Source organism: Bufo bufo, chromosome 5, assembly GCF_905171765.1.
Source record: "Bufo bufo chromosome 5, aBufBuf1.1, whole genome shotgun sequence".
Lineage (NCBI taxonomy): Eukaryota > Metazoa > Chordata > Amphibia > Anura > Bufonidae > Bufo > Bufo bufo.
This window is the reverse complement of record NC_053393.1, coordinates 86,159,503-86,177,888: the sequence shown is the minus strand read 5'-3', so window position 1 is coordinate 86,177,888 and position 18,386 is coordinate 86,159,503. Positions and strand designations below refer to the sequence as shown.

General features: G+C 46.1%; 1 protein-coding gene across 1 annotated transcript in view; it reads right to left on the bottom strand.

Annotated features, from left to right (window-relative positions):
• Positions 1-18,386, bottom strand: part of LOC121001277 (cytochrome P450 2D15-like) — a 75,396-nt gene that overhangs the window by 40,133 nt on the left and 16,877 nt on the right. Inside the window, 1 exon segment of the mRNA XM_040432270.1 lies at positions 983-1,135. Within this exon segment, the coding sequence (XP_040288204.1) occupies positions 983-1,135 (153 nt within the window).

The window sequence follows — 18,386 nt, the reverse complement described above, 5'->3', positions numbered from 1 at the left end:
TACCACCTCATCAGTGAAGCATGGTGGTGGTAGTGTCATGGCGTGGGCATGTATGGCTGCCAATGGAACTGGTTCTCTTGTATTTATTGATGATGTGACTGCTGACAAAAGCAGCAGGATGAATTCTGAAGTGTTTCGGGCAATATTATCTGCTCATATTCAGCCAAATGCTTCAGAACTCATTAGACGGCGCTTCACAGTGCAGATGGACAATGACCCAAAGCATACTTTCTTTAAGGGAAAGAAGTGGAATGTTATGCAATGGCCAAGTCAATCACCTGACCTGAATCCAATTGAGAATGCATTTCACTTGCTGAAGACAAAACTGAAGGGAAAATGCCCCAAGAACAAGCAGGAACTGAAGACAGTTGCAGTAGAGGCCTGGCAGAGCATCACCAGGGATGAAACCCAGCGTCTGGTGATGTCTATGCGTTCCAGACTTCAGGCTGTAATTGACTGCAAAGGATTTGCAACCAAGTATTAAAAATTGAAAGTTTGATTTATGATTATTATTATGTCCCATTACTTTTGGTCCCTTAACAAGTGGGAGGCACATATGCAAGCCGTTGTAATTCCTACACCGTTCACCTCATTTGGATGTAAATACCCTCAAATTAAAGCTGACAGTCTGCAGTTAAAGCACATCTTGTTTCATTTTAAATCCATTGTGTTGGTGTATAGAGCCAAAAGTTTTAGAATTGTGTCGATGTCCCAATATTTATGAACCCGACTGTAGGAGTTATGCACAAGATTTCAGGGCTAGACATTGGTGTAGTCAACATCATCAACCCTACTAAGCAGTATGCCTGGTTTACTAGGCTTGATCATGCTGACGAATGCTCTTTAAAATCTATCGGGCTGCATAGACCCTGCCCATGGCCCACACACTTTTTAAATGACTAAAAAGTAGCTAAAAAAATTTTTTTTAAATCACCCCATTGTATTTTACTCTTTTTTTAATACATATTTATATTTTAATTACCATTGGTTGCCTGTAAAGCAGAGCAGAGGTAGCCAGCTTCTTCACTGATACGCTCTTCCATAGTTTTCTTTCCCATTCCAAAGTTTCTCAAAGTGTATAGGACGAATCGTCTTTGCTCCTTCCAATATTGACCATACCTATTGAATGCAATCCCTGAGAAACACCAGATGTTAATCAGAAGGTCATGCACAATTGATTAACACAGCACATATTACCATGTCACATATGAAGAATTTTACAAGACCAGCAATCCCTTTTCATTTGCAGGGTTTAAAAAAAAAACTCACGAGTCACCAGCAGTCCAGTTCCAGTGTGGAGCTCCCTTCTCCCTTCAGAAAGTTTTATGTGCCATCGATATCCACTGCCGGCCAACCTTAGTAGTGGTAGTGGTCGTGCCTGCAAACATCACCACTCAGGCCACTGACTGTGTAGACGGCATGTCACACTTCTAGATCAATGGGAACTATAGTGGAAGAGAATGGAGCTCAGCTGGAGTGCCGGTGACATATTTCTAAACTCCGCACCCAGCGTGCAGAAGGAAATTGTAATAAAAATCATATACATATTTTACCATAAAACCCAGGAGAATATCTAGGGTACAGTTCTAGACTGGCAGGGCATATGTCTCATGTTCTCAATGTCAGGAGGGCACCGACAAGCTACTGCCTGTGAATTTAAATATAGGACTGGAGCTGATCATTTGCCCTGGTTGAAGGAAAACATTAATGCATTACTAGAGAGGATCAAATTAATTCTACATGAGTTAAATTTGTCTCAAATTTCCAAGAAATTCCTATTACAACTGGATTTTCGCATTTGGGTTCAGACAAATTTCTCAAAATAGCAGTCACCATTTTACAGGTCAGAAGACACCTTTTTCTGCCACCAAAAAGGGATCATGCATGGACCATATTTTAATTTAAAACAAAATCTGATGCAATGAGTTATTAAACAAGAGACTTGTTACCACCGGCTACCAGCCATTTACCCATAGCCATATGTCACTGTGACTGTGACATTACTAATGCTGTCTTGAAGTTGAAGAGCTTGAAAGGGGTTGGATACAGTCCTAGAACACCTCAGAGTGTGATACATGACTTTTCAGGGCAACATAAGCACTTTTGATTCAGGTTGAATTCATTCACACCCAAATCGAATCTGCTAATTGATTATCTAGAATTGGACCCAAAACTAATTTTGGGAAAGTCTCTTATCTATGAATTACAGATGTTGTACTGCCCTGAATAAGGTCAAAATTGGAAAAAAGATGTATAACACCCCAGAGCGATGTTACCACTCCTACACCCAGGTCCTCAACATTGTGCCATGATATAATCTTTCTATGCAACTGTTTATTACATGTAATATGACTGGTTCACCAGCAGGTGTCAGTGTAAATGGCAGAGCTATACTTAGATAGAATGGAACTCACCATTTCATTCTCCCCCCTCTTGGCAGAAGTGGGCCAGTCCTGCTTCCTGCCGGAAGGGTGGGGCAGAATTTTCCAGTTAGGTAGAGTTCTAGTTCTAAGCTAGACAGGTGGTGTATGAGCAGGGGCACAATCAGGCGTGCCTATGCCAGCCAGAGCACCTTAAGCTCTGATGGCCATGAAGAAAGATGTCTGTAAGCCATAGGGGCTAGAGGAATATTCTTCGGTCACCATAAGAGAAATCAGCAAGAGGAATAATTCTTCAGCTGAAAATAAGTTTTACTGAGTGTAAGGAGGGGAATAACAGTCGACGGCACCCCATCCAAGGATACCAGAACAGATCAGAAGTACAGAAACCAGTCTTAAGCAGAGTTTAGTGCAACAAGAAGAAGGAAAACAAAGTTATTAAGCAAGCCTGTCAGTACAGCAGAGAAAGAGAGAAAGCAGAGTTGAGTTTGCCTGCCAGTTTATGCTAAAGCCTGCTGGAACCAAGACAAAGCCTGCCCATCGTTTGGATGAACGCCTACTACACCTGGGACACGATAGGGGCCCTGGGGGGTGGCGCATTGCAGATGGGAACTGGCATGTAATTCTACATGCAGTCTAATGGTTAAGAATGATATCCTATCTATATTATTATGAAGAGTTAATTAATCTAAGGCATTAGAGTTAATTAATCTCAACTGTAAGGGGGCACTTGTAAGGGTGTAGCATTACTGTAAGGGGAGCTCTAAGGTTCCAGCAGTACTGTAAGGGGGCACTAAGGGGCCAGCACTACTAAAAGGGGGGCACTAAAGTAGCAGCACTACTGTAAGGGGGCACTAAGAGGGCAGCTATGCTGTAAGGGGGCACTAAGAGGTGAGCACTACAGTAAGGGAGGCACTAAATGGCCAGCACTAATGTAAGGGGGACACTAAGGGGGCAGCACTACTGTAAGGGGGCACTAAGAGGTGAACATTACTGTAAGGAAGGCACTAAGGGGTCAGTAGTACTGTAACGAGGCAGTAAGAGACCAACACTTCTGTAAGAAGGGCACTAAGGGGGCAAAACTACTCTGTGGGGGCACTAAGGGGATATTCTACTGTCAAGGGCTACTAAGGGGGCATAGCTCCTGTGTAGGGACACTTACAGGGCATAAGTACAGTGTGGAGGCACTAAGGGAGCATTCAACTGTGGGTGGTACTAAGAGGTTTTGACTACTGTAAAGGGAGCTCTAAGGGTGAATAACTACTGTGTGGGGCACTAAGGGGACATACAGGGCGGCATACTGTAAAGTACACTCTTGACCCCTGCTCCTGTCCAGCATGGGATCAACAGTGGGGGTGGGGGTGGGGGTTGCGGGAAGTTGCTTGTGGCAGAAGGGAGCCCATTCAAATATTTGCTATGGAGCCAGCCTTTTCTAGGTACACCACTGGTTGCTAGTATTCTACTACACCCTGCCTTATACAGGGTATAATAGGAGTACTATGATGACAGGCTTGGGAGCCTTCACTAGGCCTCTGGCTGCCATGAAAACTGCTCAGAACCTGCTCCGACCTCATCGTGTAAAGCGAGGGACAGAGTAGTTAGACAGAGAAGACGCCTACTTTTGTCTAACAGTCACTATTGGAGTAAGGCTACTTTCACTCTGGCGTTTTGGCTTTCCGTTTGTGAGATCCGTTCAGGGCTCTCACAAGTGGTCCAAAATGGATCAGTTTGCATTCTAATGCATTCTGAATGGAAAAGGATCCGCTCAGAATGCATGAGTTTGCATCAGTTCAGTCTCCATTCCGCTCTGGAGGCGGACACCAAAACGCTGCTGAAACTGAGCCAAACAGATCCATCCTGACACACAATGTAAGTCAATGGGGACGGATTTGTTTTCTCTGACACAATCTGGCACAATAGAAAACTGATCCGTCCTCTATTGACTTTCAATGGTGTTCAAGACGGATCCGTTCTGAACGGATGCAGAAGAATCCGTACAAAACGCGAGTCTGAAAGTAGTCTAATCCCTGCCGCTGCCGGTGTCAGTGGTATAACACAGCCAGCTCATGTACGCCAGATGACAGATGTAGTACATAAACAGAGAAAACTATAATAGATTGCTCCTCTGATGGGTCTCAAATGTGATGGTTGGGCTCTAAAAATTGTATCAACAATGTCATAGATGAGTCCAGCCTAAGAAAATAATTTATTTATTTATTTTTTGATGGAGGGTAAGTTTGTCTACTTTTACTACAACACATTACACATTCTTGCAGAATACGTTGCTAAAATATTAAAACTTATTCTTGCCGGTCTGTTTTCTGACTTGTTACTGATGAAACATTTGACTATTTCAACAGTGATGTAATGCATGAGGAATCATTTATTTTTATCCAAGAGCTGAACTTTGAGCTCTAACCTATCAGGATGACATAATGTTTGCATTTTCCTGTGTGACACTTACAAACAGGAGACTATGAGGTCACGCTCTACATTTTCTTCATAAATCAACTGATAGGTATCCGGGTTGTTACAAGTTCAGTCTGAGGCTGCCTTTATAAGCTTATTGGGAAACTGTCAGGAGATTCCTTCTGCCCAAACCATAACAGCATAAAATACTGACAGACTCTCCCGTTACAAAGATCTATGTGTGGGGCCTCATCCACGCGGTTTGCGGTCCACAAATCACGTATCCACAAAATATGGAGACTGGCCGTGCGCATCCCGCATTTTCCCCTTCCACAGGTCGCGCAACATGTTTCAATGCCTATTGACAAGAATAGGACGTGTTCCTTTTTATTTGTGGGGCCGCGGAACAGACATACTGATGTGGATGGCACATGGTGTGCTGTCTTCATCTTTTGCAGTTCCCTTGAAATTAATGGGTCCGCATCCGATTCACATTTTTTGCAAACCAAAACTACAGTCGTGTGCATCAGAACTTACACTGCAGAGCTTCAGAGAAAATATACAGTAGATCAAAATGAGCAGGGATCAGCTACAGGGAGAGACTTGTCATGTGAGCCAGGCATGGAGAAGTCGAAGAAGAGTCTCCCAGCGCCCACTCATTATGTTTCAGAGTAAAACAGTTGTTTGTAATGAGGGTTCCTGTCTATATCATGCATCTTCTGACAACTTTCCTTTTAGGCTAGGTCGACACTGTGACACTGGCCGCGCAACGCCTGTCACGGCCAGCATCACTGGGTAGTGATGATCCCATAGAAATCAATGGGATCTCCTCAGTAGTCGCAAGAAATTCAGCCATGTTTGGTTTCCTGAGACTGTTGCAGCGCTCCCATGCATTTCTATGGGATCACCACTACTCAGCGATCCTGGCCGCAACAGGCATCGCACGACCAGGGTCACCATGTTGCCATAGCCTTAAAGGGGTTATCCCATCTTAGACAATGGGGGCATATCGCTAGAATATGCCCCCATTGTCTGATAGGTGCGGGACCCCACCTCTGGGACTCGCACCTACAAGAAGAACGGAGCGGAGAAAGTTGAGGAGGGCGCACTGCGCATGCGTGGCCGCCCTCCATTCATTTCTATGGAGCAGCCGAAAATAGCCGAGCGCTGTCATAGAAATTCATAGAAATTAATGGGAGCGGGGGCCGCGCATGAGCGGTGCGCTCCCATTCACTTAAATGGGAGAGGCGGGGAGCTGCACCTGGTGGTGGACGGACCCAGGGGTCCTCCAGCCTCAACTCTCCCCGGCTCAATTCTCCTTGTAGGTGCAGGTCCCAGAGGTGCGACCCGCACCTATCAGACAATGGGGGCATATCCTAGCGATATGCCCCCATTGTCTAAGATGGGATAACCCCTTTAAAGCAATGCTTTACCTTTTTATTTTTTCCGTTCACTTTTTAAGTTTGCTTTGCGCTGCACAGTATACCACGAAAATCTCTTGTTGCTGCTTGGAGACTGTTAATAAGGGGGTCTTGAAACTTGCTATTGATACTTGTTAAGGGTACTTTCACACCTGTATTATTCCTTTCTGGTATCGAGATCTGTCATAGGATCTCAATACCGGAGGAAAGTGCTTCAGTTTTGTCCCCATTAATTGTCAATGGGGACAAAACTGAACGGAACAGAGTGCACCAGAATGCACTCTGTTCCATTTGGCTGCGTTCCCATGCCGGACAGAAAAGCGATTCAAGCTGCGTTTTTGAGTGCATCATGGGATGCGGAGCAAGGCAAATCCGGCATGAAACCCAATGTAAGTCAATGGTGGCAGATCCGTTTTCTCGGACACAAAACAAATAGGATCCGGCACCTATTGACAATGGTTTTAGAGATGGATCCGTCATGGTCATTTTAGAGATAATACAACCGGATCTGTTCATAATGGATGCAGACAGTTGTATTATCCTAACGGACACTTTTCTGCTGATCTATGACAGATTCGGCAAAAATGCAGATGTGAAAGTAGCCTAAGTGTTATGTGTCCTTGTTTCCTTGGATGTTGAGTCAGATTGTATAAACCAGATAAAGATCCATGATAGATATATCCATCATATATGCGCAAGAATATATGTGCTCAAGCTGAGCCCGTTCCATATGCGATGGGCGCTGGTTGTGTAAGAGGGGTGCATGGATGGCAACAAACTCACAACTGAGCAACACTGGAACGTCTTTGCTGATGACGATTGTGCAGTACAACGATAAATTCTTGAACTTGTGCAACAGGTACATTTTCATTCAATAGGGACGATGTCTTTTTAAGAAGATGTGTTGATAACAGGGAGGGTATAACTGCAGTATCTGTAGAATTGGTTTAACTTTATACAGGCTCTCAGGGACTGCTAGCGGGCAATAGACCCTCCTGGTGCTCAATCTCTATCCCTCCACGGTAGGACCTCTCTCTTTGCTGCAGTGGAGAATCTGGCCAGGCACTTGGGAGGCCTCAGGCTACATGCACACGACCGTATGTGTTTTGCGGTCCGCAAATTGCGGATCCGAAAAAAAAAACGGATGACGTTCCGTATGGCATCCGTTTTTTTTTGCGGATCCGTTTTTTTCGCGGATCCATTGTAATAATGCCTATCCTTGTCCGCAAACTAGAAAAAAATAGGACATGCGCTATTTTTTTTGCGGAGCAACGGAACGGACATACTGATGCGGACAGCACACGTTGTGCTGTCCGCGTTTTTTGCGGACCCATTGAAATGAATGGGTCCGCATCCTATCCGCAAAAAAACGGATCGGACACGGAAATAAAATACGGTCGTGTGCATGAGGCCTTACTTGTCTGTCACATGTGCTCCACGCTCTGCTCCCTTGCACTGGTTCATGTTGCACTCTTCCTTCAATGCCATACAATGCTCCACCTCCCGCAGCCTCTTACCTGTCTGCACTTCTTTACTTGGGTGACCGTATCACACCACCCTTGAGCTCTGGTAACGAACCCTGCTCTGGATCTCTGGCACAACACTCCTCTACTTCCACAGGCACTGGCTGAACTTCACCTCCTGTGCAGCAGGCTTTGTTTCCCCCTGTTATCTCTAGTTGGGAACTGGCTCCCTATGCTGACAGAAATGATGACAGCACGTCTCTATGTTCCAGCACTCCAACAGCTCCTCCTGACACTACAGCTGTGTAACTCCGATCCTGGTCAATTAATCTGACAGATGCAACAGATGATAGTGACCGCAGCATCTGGTGGTTTAAATAGTGGGATGGGGCTCCCTCTGTCTTCCAATTGGGGCCATGTTGTGAAATCATACCTTAGCATGGAATGTTCTGCCACACTGAATGCACTTGGGCACGCAAATCATCAAGATTCGCTGCTGGCAGCATCCTTTGCAACTGCAACAAATGATGCCCCAGATGTGCATGATGGGAGACAAGTCTGCAGACGCTGAAAGCCATGGTATCGTGTTTACGCCATGCAGACTGCTCACAGTAGCACAATCAACATGCAGCCTGGCATTGTTCTGTTGAAAAATGGCTCCTGGGGCACTTTGAAGAAATGACTGTACAACCGATTCCACAACCACTTCAATGTAATATTGAGCTATTAGTGTTCCTGAAATGAAGACTAGAGGGGTTCGGCTACTGTAAATTATGCCACCCCACACCATAATCCCGGGAGTTGGACCAGTATGACATTACCCTGTAAAGACCTCTTCATAGCATTGCCCACATGGTCTCTAAACCAATCTTCCTCTATCTTTGCGTCCAAGACAAAAGGGGGAGTCATTGCTGAAGAGGGTAGACCACTTTTTCAGCCTCCACTGCCCTCTTGCTGTGCACTATCATAGCCTTTGAGAGCGGTGGCGTGAGATCAATGGAACACCTGTAACTGAACTGGTGTGCAAATGCCTTCTGATGGTTTGCCACCCTAGGCTTGGGATGTGACGTCCAATTTCACTTGCAGTACAGAATGGATCACTATGCATCATTCTTCTAATTAGACGATCTGTCCACGAAGAGGTTCGCCTCTGTGCACTTCTTACTGTTACTCCATTTCGTCTTTGTTCTCCCAACCACCAGGACACTCAAAGTGCTGACATTTTGGCCTAGCCACGTAGCAATCTGTCAGAGTGATAATCCAAGGTCTCTCGCACATCGATGAACAGGAGGCATAGAAAAATCATCCTACACAACTTGATCCAATTTTTTAACTTTCATCTACCTGGGTTTTTACACTCCTCCCACATGCCACAGATTGGAACTAGGTGCTGGAAAATGTGATAATTTGCAGATCTTAGCCACATCCACTACGTCATTGATTTGCATAATCTTACGGCTTGTCCTTCTTTGTGTTGCAATTTCAATGTTGAGAAGTGCTGCTGGTTGATTCAGGGCTGCCTCTTACAGAAGTGTATGATAATTTAAACAGTGCTATTAAAAAATACAACTTTTCCTTGAAAAAATAAGCCCTCATAACTATATAAAATTAAAAATGTAGTCAATGGCTCATGGAAGGTGCTTGACCATGAAATCTGAGGGGTTAAATGGACATGATTGGAGTAATCGCTGCCACTGCCGGCTTGTGTCAGCTGTGTACACCAGACGTCAGAAAGGAGTTATACCAAAATCAGTAGTAGTATGTAAACAAAGAAACCTTCGCTGTGTCTCAAACCTAGTTGTTGAGCTCTAAAAACTGTATCAACAATGGCATAGATGAGTCCAGCCTTAATGTTTTTTTTTAATGCACGAGGAATCATTTCTTTATATGCAAGAGCTGCACTTTTAGCTGTAACCTATCAGGATGACATAATGTTTGCTTTTTCCTGTGTAAAGCTTGCAAATGCGAGAATATGAGTTCATGTTCAACATTTTCTTCATATATCAACTGATATCTGGGTTGAAGAAGGTGAGGCTGGCTTGTTAGGGCCGGCTACACGTCGACATCAAGTCTCGCAACACAAAGGAGTGTGGCTACATGGCGATGTGTCACGTGACATTTACTGCATATCGATGGTGTCGCAATACGACATGCAGCAGAAACTGAATGTCCCATAGCGACACCATTAAAATTAATTCCATGAAATATTGCACAACACAAGTCACTGGACCCTAAGGGCTCATGCATACCACCGTTTGCTGCTCAATCCATAGCTGCATAAAATACTGACAGGCTCCCCCATTACAAACAACTACAGTATGTCTTACACTGCAGCACTTCAGAGGAGATATAGAGTAAAAATGAGCAGGGATCAGCTATAGGGAGAGTCATGTGAGCCAGGCACGGAGAAGTCGAAGAGTCGTTTCCCAGCGCCCATTCATTATGTTTCAGATTAAGGCTTGGCATCCGTGTCCGTGATCCGTGACCGTAGGTTAGTTTTTATACAGACGGATCCGAAGATCCGTCTGCATAAAAGCTTTTTCATAGCTGAGTTTTCACTTCGTGAAAACTCTGAACCGACAGTATATTCTAAGACAGAGGCGTTCCCATGGTGATGGGGACGCTTCAGGTTAGAATATACTAAAAGAACTGTACATGACAGCCCCCTGCTGCCTGGCAGGTGCTGCCAGGCAGCAGGGGGCAGCCCCCCCCCTGTAGTTAACACATTGGTGGCCAGTGCGGCCGCCCCCCCCCCCTCCCTCCCCTGTAGTTAACTCATTGGTGGCCAGTGGGCCCCCCTCCCTCCCCTGTAGTTAACTCATTGGTGGCCAGTGCGGCCGGCCCCCCTCCCTCCCCTGTAGTTAACTCATTGGTGGCCAGTGGGCCCCCCTCCCTCCCCTGTAGTTAACTCGTTGGTGGCCAGTGGGCCCCCCCCCTCCCTCCCCTGTAGTTAACTCGTTGGTGGCCAGTGGGCCTTCTCCCCTCCCTCCCCTGTAGTTAACTCGTTGGTGGCCAGTGGGCCCCCCCCCCTCCCTCCCCTGTAGTTAACTCGTTGGTGGCCAGTGGGCCTTCTCCCCTCCCTCCCCCTCCTAATTAAAATCTCCCCCCTATCATTGGTGGCAGCGGAGTGTACCGATCGGAGTCCCAGTTTAATCGCTGGGGCTCCGATCGGTAACCATGGCAACCAGGACGCTACTGCAGTCCCGGTTGCCATGGTTACTTAGCAATTTGTAGAACCATTATACGTACCTGCGAGCTGCGATGTCTGCGATGTCTGTATCCGGCCGGGAGCTCCTCCTACTGGTAAGTGACATGACCTGTCACTTACCAGTAGGAGGAGCTCCCGGCCGGACGCAGACATCGCAGCTCGCAGGTAAGTATAATGGTTCTACAAATTGCTAAGTAACCATGGCAACCGGGACTGCAGTAGCATCCTGGTTGCCATGGTTACCGATCGGAGCCCCAGCGATTAAACTGGGACTCCGATCGGTACACTCCGCTGCCACCAATGATAGGGGGGAGATTTTAATTAGGAGGGGGAGGGAGGGGAGAAGGCCCACTGGCCACCAACGAGTTAACTACAGGGGAGGGAGGGGGGGTCCACTGTCCACCAACGAGTTAACTATAGGGGAGGGAGGGGGGCCCACTGGCCACCAACGAGTTAACTACAGGGGAGGGAGGGGCCCACTGGCCATCAACGAGTTAACTACAGGGGAGGGAGGGAGGCCGGCCGCACTGGCCACCAATGAGTTAACTACAGGGGAGGGGGGGGCCCACTGGCCACCAATGAGTTAACTACAGGGGAGGGGGGGGCCGGCCGCACTGGCCACCAATGAGTTAACTACAGAGGAGGGAGGGGGGGCCGGCCACACTGGCCACCAATGTGTTAGCTACAGGGGGGGGGCTGCCCCCGGCTGCCTGGCAGCACCTGTTTGGCTCCGCACGGCCAGGCGGACACCAAAACGAGATTTTAATTAGGAGGGGGAGGGAGGGGAGAAGGCCCACTGGCCACCAATGAGTTAACTACAGGGGAGGGAGGGGGGGTCCACTGGCCACCAACGAGTTAACTATAGGGGAGGGAGGGGGGGCCCACTGGCCACCAACGAGTTAACTACAGGGGAGGGAGGGGCCCACTGGCCACCAACGAGTTAACTACAGGGGAGGGAGGGGGGCCGGCCGCACTGGCCACCAATGAGTTAACTACAGGGGAGGGAGGGGCCCACTGGCCACCAATGAGTTAACTACAGGGGAGGGGGGGGGCGGCCGCACTGGCCACCAATGAGTTAACTACAGGGGAGGGAGGGGGGGCCGGCCACACTGGCCACCAATGTGTTAGCTACAGGGGGGGGGCTGCCCCCGGCTGCCTGGCAGCACCTGTTTGGCTCCGCACGGCCAGGCGGACACCAAAACGACTTTTTTTTCATTGCGTGGATCCTCCAAAAATCAAGGAAGACCCACGGACGAAAAAACGGTCACGGATCACGGAAAAACGGAACCCCGTTTTGCGGACCACAAAAAAATACGGTCGTGTGCATGAGGCCTAAAACAGTTGTTTGTAATGAGTTTGTCTGTCTGTATTTCATGTGTCTCCTGACAACTTTCCTTTAACGTAATGCTTTACCTCATTTTTTTATACTTTCCCTTTTTTAAGTTTCCTTTGTTCTGCACATTATACTATGGAAATCTCTTGTTGCTGCTTGGAGACTGTTAATAAGGAGGTGCTATTGATACAAATTCACTTGCAGTACAGAATGGATCACTATGCTTCTTCCTTCTAATCAGAAGATCCGTCCATGCAGAGGTTCGCCTCTGTGCACCTCTTGATGTCAATCCATTTTATCTTTGTTCTCCCAACCTCCAGGACAATCAAAGTGCTGACATTTTGGCCTAGGAATGTAGTAATAAAGTGTCAGTAGTGAGGGTCTGTATCTTTAACCCTTTCGCTACCAGTACATGTACGGCGCTGGAGCGATAGGCAAATATGGCGCCCGCTCGCATGTGCAGCGGGCTTCATGGCCGGCAGGTCTTTGCTGTTTCAAACAGCAGAGACCAGCAGCTAATGACTGCGACCAGCAATAATGTCGATCGGCGGTAATGAAAGCCTTTAGATGCCATGATCAAGTGAGATCATGGCATCTAAAGTGTCTTACCGGCATCCCCTGTGGGGAGGAGGCTGACAGCATTGAAGCTGCAATTCTTATCTTGGCCAACATAAGAAATTAGCAATTCTCAGTAATAAATCCATTTTAAAAATCCATGATTGTTCAAAATAAAAAAATAAAAAATGCATTTTGTACGCTCATGTATAAGCATTAAAATCATTACAAAATTTTTTAAAAGTATAAAAGTTTAAATCACCCCCCTTTCCGTATAATAAAAACGAAATACCTAAATAACAAAAAATATAAACATCATGGGTCTCACCGGCCATACTATTAAAATATAAAAATATTTTTCCAATACAGCGAATGGTGTAATGGAAAAAAGGGTCAAAATGGCCAATTTGTCATTTATTTAATGTAATAAAATGTGATCAAAAAGTCACACACACTCCAAAATGGTCCACCAAAATGTCCCGCAAAAAATTAGCCCCCACACAGCTCAGTAGATTTACAGTAACTATAAAAAGTTATGGGGGTCACAATATGGGGATGTAAAAAAAATTAAAGTTTACATTTCTTTTTACACTATTTAGACATTAAAAACCTATACATCTGGGGTATTGCTGTAATCGTACTGTCCCAGAGAATTAAGGGCACAGGTCAGTTTTGCCGCAAACGGAACGCCGTGGGAACAAAACCCATAAAATAGTGGAGGATTTGCTTTTTTTTCCAATCCCACCCGATTTGGAATTTTTTTTACCGCTTCCCACTACACTGTATACCATAATTAATGGTAGCATTAGAAAGCACAATTTGTCCCGCAAAAAAATAAGCCCTCATACAGCTACTGTAATGACCGGCGTCACGCAAAGGGAGGGAAATGGGAAGGCCCTGTCCAAGGGAGAGGGAAAGGTGGTGACCCCTGACTCACCTTGCGGCTGGCACCTGACTGCCCTGACGTCCCTAGACGGGTTCCTCACCCGTACGCCGATCACGTGCCTAAACCCTGGCTTTCCCTAAGATGAGCCCTATGTAGTGAACGGGGCGGTGGGATCACTAGTCCGCACCACTGACACTAAGAGGAAAACACCAAGGAGAGGACAGACAATACAGACAAACATATAATCCTAGGTGGGCGACAACAGCAGACCACGAAGGCCCAACAGGGATCCGGAGGGTAACGTTCTGGAACAACAACCAGGGAACACAGTTACGCAGCTCCAGTGGGTCAGTATAGAAGTCCAGGCAGGAAGCTCTATATCTGGCAACCAGAGAAAGTGTGAGAGGGGAATATAAGGAGGTTGGGAGTGCTGGACAAGAAACAGCTGAGGAGAAGGAGCTACGGATCCCTGAGTGAGCCAAAAAGGGTTGCAAGGCAAACCCAGAAAGCTACCATAAAGAAACAGCACAATCTTTCTACATAGAGCGTGCAGCCACCCGCTGCGACTTCCTGACCCCGGGTATAACGGAGTCAGGCATGGCTCTTGACACCCTCGTGACAGCTACATGAACAGAAATATAAAAAAGTTATGGCTCAAGGAAGAGAGGGAAGAAAAATGAGTACGCAAAAATGAAAAAAATTCCGGTATCCTAAGGGTTAGGCATGCCTTTGTATGGTTTATATATATATAGCTGCAAATAACAGGCTGGTAAACCATTAAATATTAGTCACCACTAGAAGGTACAGGCTAGACACAGGAAGAGTTGATAATAAATTGCAGTCTAGACAAGTTATGAGGAGAGACATGTCCACCATGTAGCTTGCACAGTGGCCAGGCTGAGGGAGTTTGGAGGAGAAGATATCAAAAGCTATCTAGCACAGAACAGAGTAACTGTGGATATACAGCAAGTCTAGTGGTGATAGCAGCAGTCATTTCTTATGGACTCCACAGCACCTAGTGACCAGGAGAAGCCTCAAAGCACCTGGACACAACCTGACAACTAAGCGCATAGTTGTGTGTTACCTCTATGGACCGTGTGGATCCGTTTTGATGGCAACCAGTTCAAAGAATGGAGCAGATGATGGATGCCTGCCGTTAGGGAGAACCATCCTGTAGGTTGCAGAAAACATGATAAGTTTATATTATATCCAGTACCTGGCTGTTTGCAAGTGGACCAGTGACCCATTTTGCAAAGATAAGGGACTCTCATACCAGCTAAAGGAAGCCTGTTGTACCACAACTGAGCCTGTTACCAAGAATTGTAGCAGAAGTGAGGTCTGAAATGAATGTGCTTTATATGGATTTTAACTACCTCTGCCATGCCAATGAACTTGTACATCTACCTCAAGGCAATTGATTATCAGTAAACGTTCCAATTATTTGTAAGAACTGACTCCTCTTCATTTCTACACCTCCTTTGCACCCAAGGGTGCTGGTGTCACAAACCTCAGGGGCCCTGCCTTCCATGCACCTAAAACCATGCCACAAAGGGTGCAGCGTACTCAAGTTGTGTTTAATAGAGTTTCTGGGTGTAGTAGTGCAATAGACACTAACCTGAGACGGCTGACTCTCTGCAAGGGCAGGTGATGGTAGGAAAATGTTCGTGACGCCAGTGCCAATTAAACGGTGGCACGCCGTTTGCTGATAGCAGGAATAAATGAGGAACACCGTGATGTTAAAACAGAACTCCAACTTTAGTAGTTTTAAATATAGAGACATTCACGGAAGCGCAGTTCCTTTGCATACAGTCGATTTTTCAATACGGTTGATGCAGGCAATACAGATTGAGCAAGGTGACTACAGAGTGTTAAACACACAGGACTTGCAGTACAGGAGCTTGCACTCTATCTCTGACTGATCCTGGAACATAGCAAATCTTCTCCAAGGCCCAATACCTTAACTCTGGCGTATATCCTTGGTTTTAGCTTTATAAAGTACCTCCTCTGTTATCTTGAGTACCTCTTGCTTTTCTGCGCGTTGCCTCTGTCTCTCTCCCTCTTTCCTCAGACTCTAGAAGCTTCTGAACAGTGGTCTTCCTGCTTCTGCATATATCTATATACAGGAGGGGAACCTTCTCCTTGGATTCGGAACCCGGTTACAGGGACTGCAATACCCTCTCCTGGTCCGCAGGCTTCAGGCCTGGACTTGTCTCTGACATAGTCTAAGCTCCAGCTTCAGACTACAGGCTGCAGCTTTAGACAGACACTTAGACTAGACTGACTTTTGCTTCCCTGACTGGGCCTTATATAAACTAGGGCTCTCTAGCTCCCTCTAGTGACTAGAAGCTGGAATGACACCCCTAGCAGGCCTGTACATGCAAGTGTCATAGTAACAGGGAAATACATAGCATTACATTACATGACAATTTATAAAAATGACATACACCAACTTCCCCATAAATAAGGGGGGACGACAGCACACCAAGTGACACCTTTGTAGTGACGGGCATTACAGTCCCCGTACACTACAAGGGCACCACCAACATCTGGCAGGAGATCCCTCAACACCAGAGTGTGCCTCTAAGGAATCCGGTGCTATCCTTCCCGTCACATGTCGGCCTAGGGAGCTGCACAACCGAGAGTAACAACTACTACACCCATCGGTCCACCATACTCACACATTGCACCCCTGCGGTCCCAGTCGCTGCAGTAATCTGTCAGAGTGATAAACCAAGGTCTCTATGGGACGTGGACAAACAGAAGGCATCACACAACCATTCCACCCGACTTCATCCTACTAGTGAAGTTTCATGTGGCTAAAAACTTTGCTTTCAATCTAGCTTTTATGCCCCTCCGACATGACACAGATTGGAGCTAGGTGCTATAAAATTTGATCATGTGCAGATTAGTGATACCTGCCACTTTCTCAATTTGCATAACCATATGGCTTTCTTATTGCTATAGTCCTTCTTGGTGTTGCAATTTCAATGTTGAGAAGTGTATAATAAACAGTGGCATTAAAACTTTTCCTTTAAAGAAATAAATCCTCATGACTATGTAAATAAAAAATGTAGTCAATGGCTCTTGGGAGAGAAGGGGAGGGGGCTAAAATAAACTTCAAAAAATCCCTGGTTCTTAATGGCTTATTGCCAGTAAGAAAGCAGTAAAGTCTTAAAGAGCCAATATGTGTGGTAAGGGGTGAATCATTTTTGTACGCTGAGCAGTGCAATCAATTTCTAAACTGTTCAATAATTTTACCATAGTTTTCCACTCTGAATTCAGATCCTTCAACAAAGTGAACTGCAAAGTGGAATCCCTTCCAATGTTTTCTTCAGAAAGTGTTTTCTAAACCAAAGCACGATTTATACTGACTTGTCAACCAGCCCCTATGACCACATCATAAATGTGCATGCTCAAGCATTGGTAAGGTGGACGCATTACATGTAAGGCTACTTTCACACTCGCGTTTTGTGCGGATCCGTCATGGACGTTCAGATAATGCAACCGTCTGCATCCGTTCTGAACTGATCCGTTTGTATTATCTTTAACATAGCCAAAACGGATCCGTCTTGAACACCATTTAAAAGTCAATGGAGGACGGATCCGTTTTCTTTTGTGCCAGATTGTGTCAGTGAAAACGGATCCGTCCCCATTGACTTACATTGTGTGCCAGGACGTTTGGCTCAGTTTCGTCAGACGGACACCAGAACGCTGCAAGCAGAATGGAGACTGAACATGCAGTGATCGCCTCCATGGTATGAGGATGAGGGAATTGCTATTGTGATCGCTTGTCCTCATACAACTGCATTGCTGCCCAGAAATGATAATCTAGGTACCTGCACAAACGACAGGATCACCCAATAAACGAGTGGTGATCTGCGGTACCTTTACACGGGCAGATTGTTGGGAACGAGCGATTGCAGGAGCATTCGTTCCAGATAATCTATCCAATAATCTGCACATGTAAAGCTGTTAAGGCTGTTTTCACTCCTGCGTAGGAAGCTTTGTTCGGGGCTTCCATAACAGAATTCATTAAAAAGTGCGGATAGAAATGTCCTGCATGCAGGACTTTTTTTTCTCACTACAAAAAAGTTCTCCTGAACGGAAACCTAATGAACCCAATTATAGCCAATGGAGTCTGTTAGGCTCCGTTTGCATCAGTTATGTACCGATTCTGGCACTTCCGTTATTTTTGTTCTATAATGGAGCAAAAGAACAGAAGTGCAGATGTGAAAGTAGCCCAAGTCTCATATAACATGGCCACAAGGTTGCTGCTGAATTGCGGTAAAATCAGAATTGGCTCACTGCCTACTCATGTCAACCAGCAGCCTGATCTTCTTGCACAGGCCCCTATCCATTGCTCACAATTATAAAAAATGGTGGACCTTCCCTCAGGAACAGGACAACTTCTTCCTATAAAACCCATGCGGATGCGGATCCGTCTCACAAAACCGGATGCGGATCCGTCTCACAAATGCATTGCAAGAGCGGATCCGTCTCTTCCCTTGTCATGCGGACAGACGGATCCGTCTTGTATCTTTTTTCACATTTTTACCGGTCTGCGTATGCGCAGGCCGGAAGGACGGCATTAATACATTCCTATGGGAAAAAATGCCGGATCCGGCATTCAGGCAAGTCTTCAGTTTTTTTCGCCGGAGATAAAACCGTAGCATGCTTTTTGCGTCTTCTCTTTTGCCTGATCAGTCAACACGACTGAACTGAAGACATCCTGA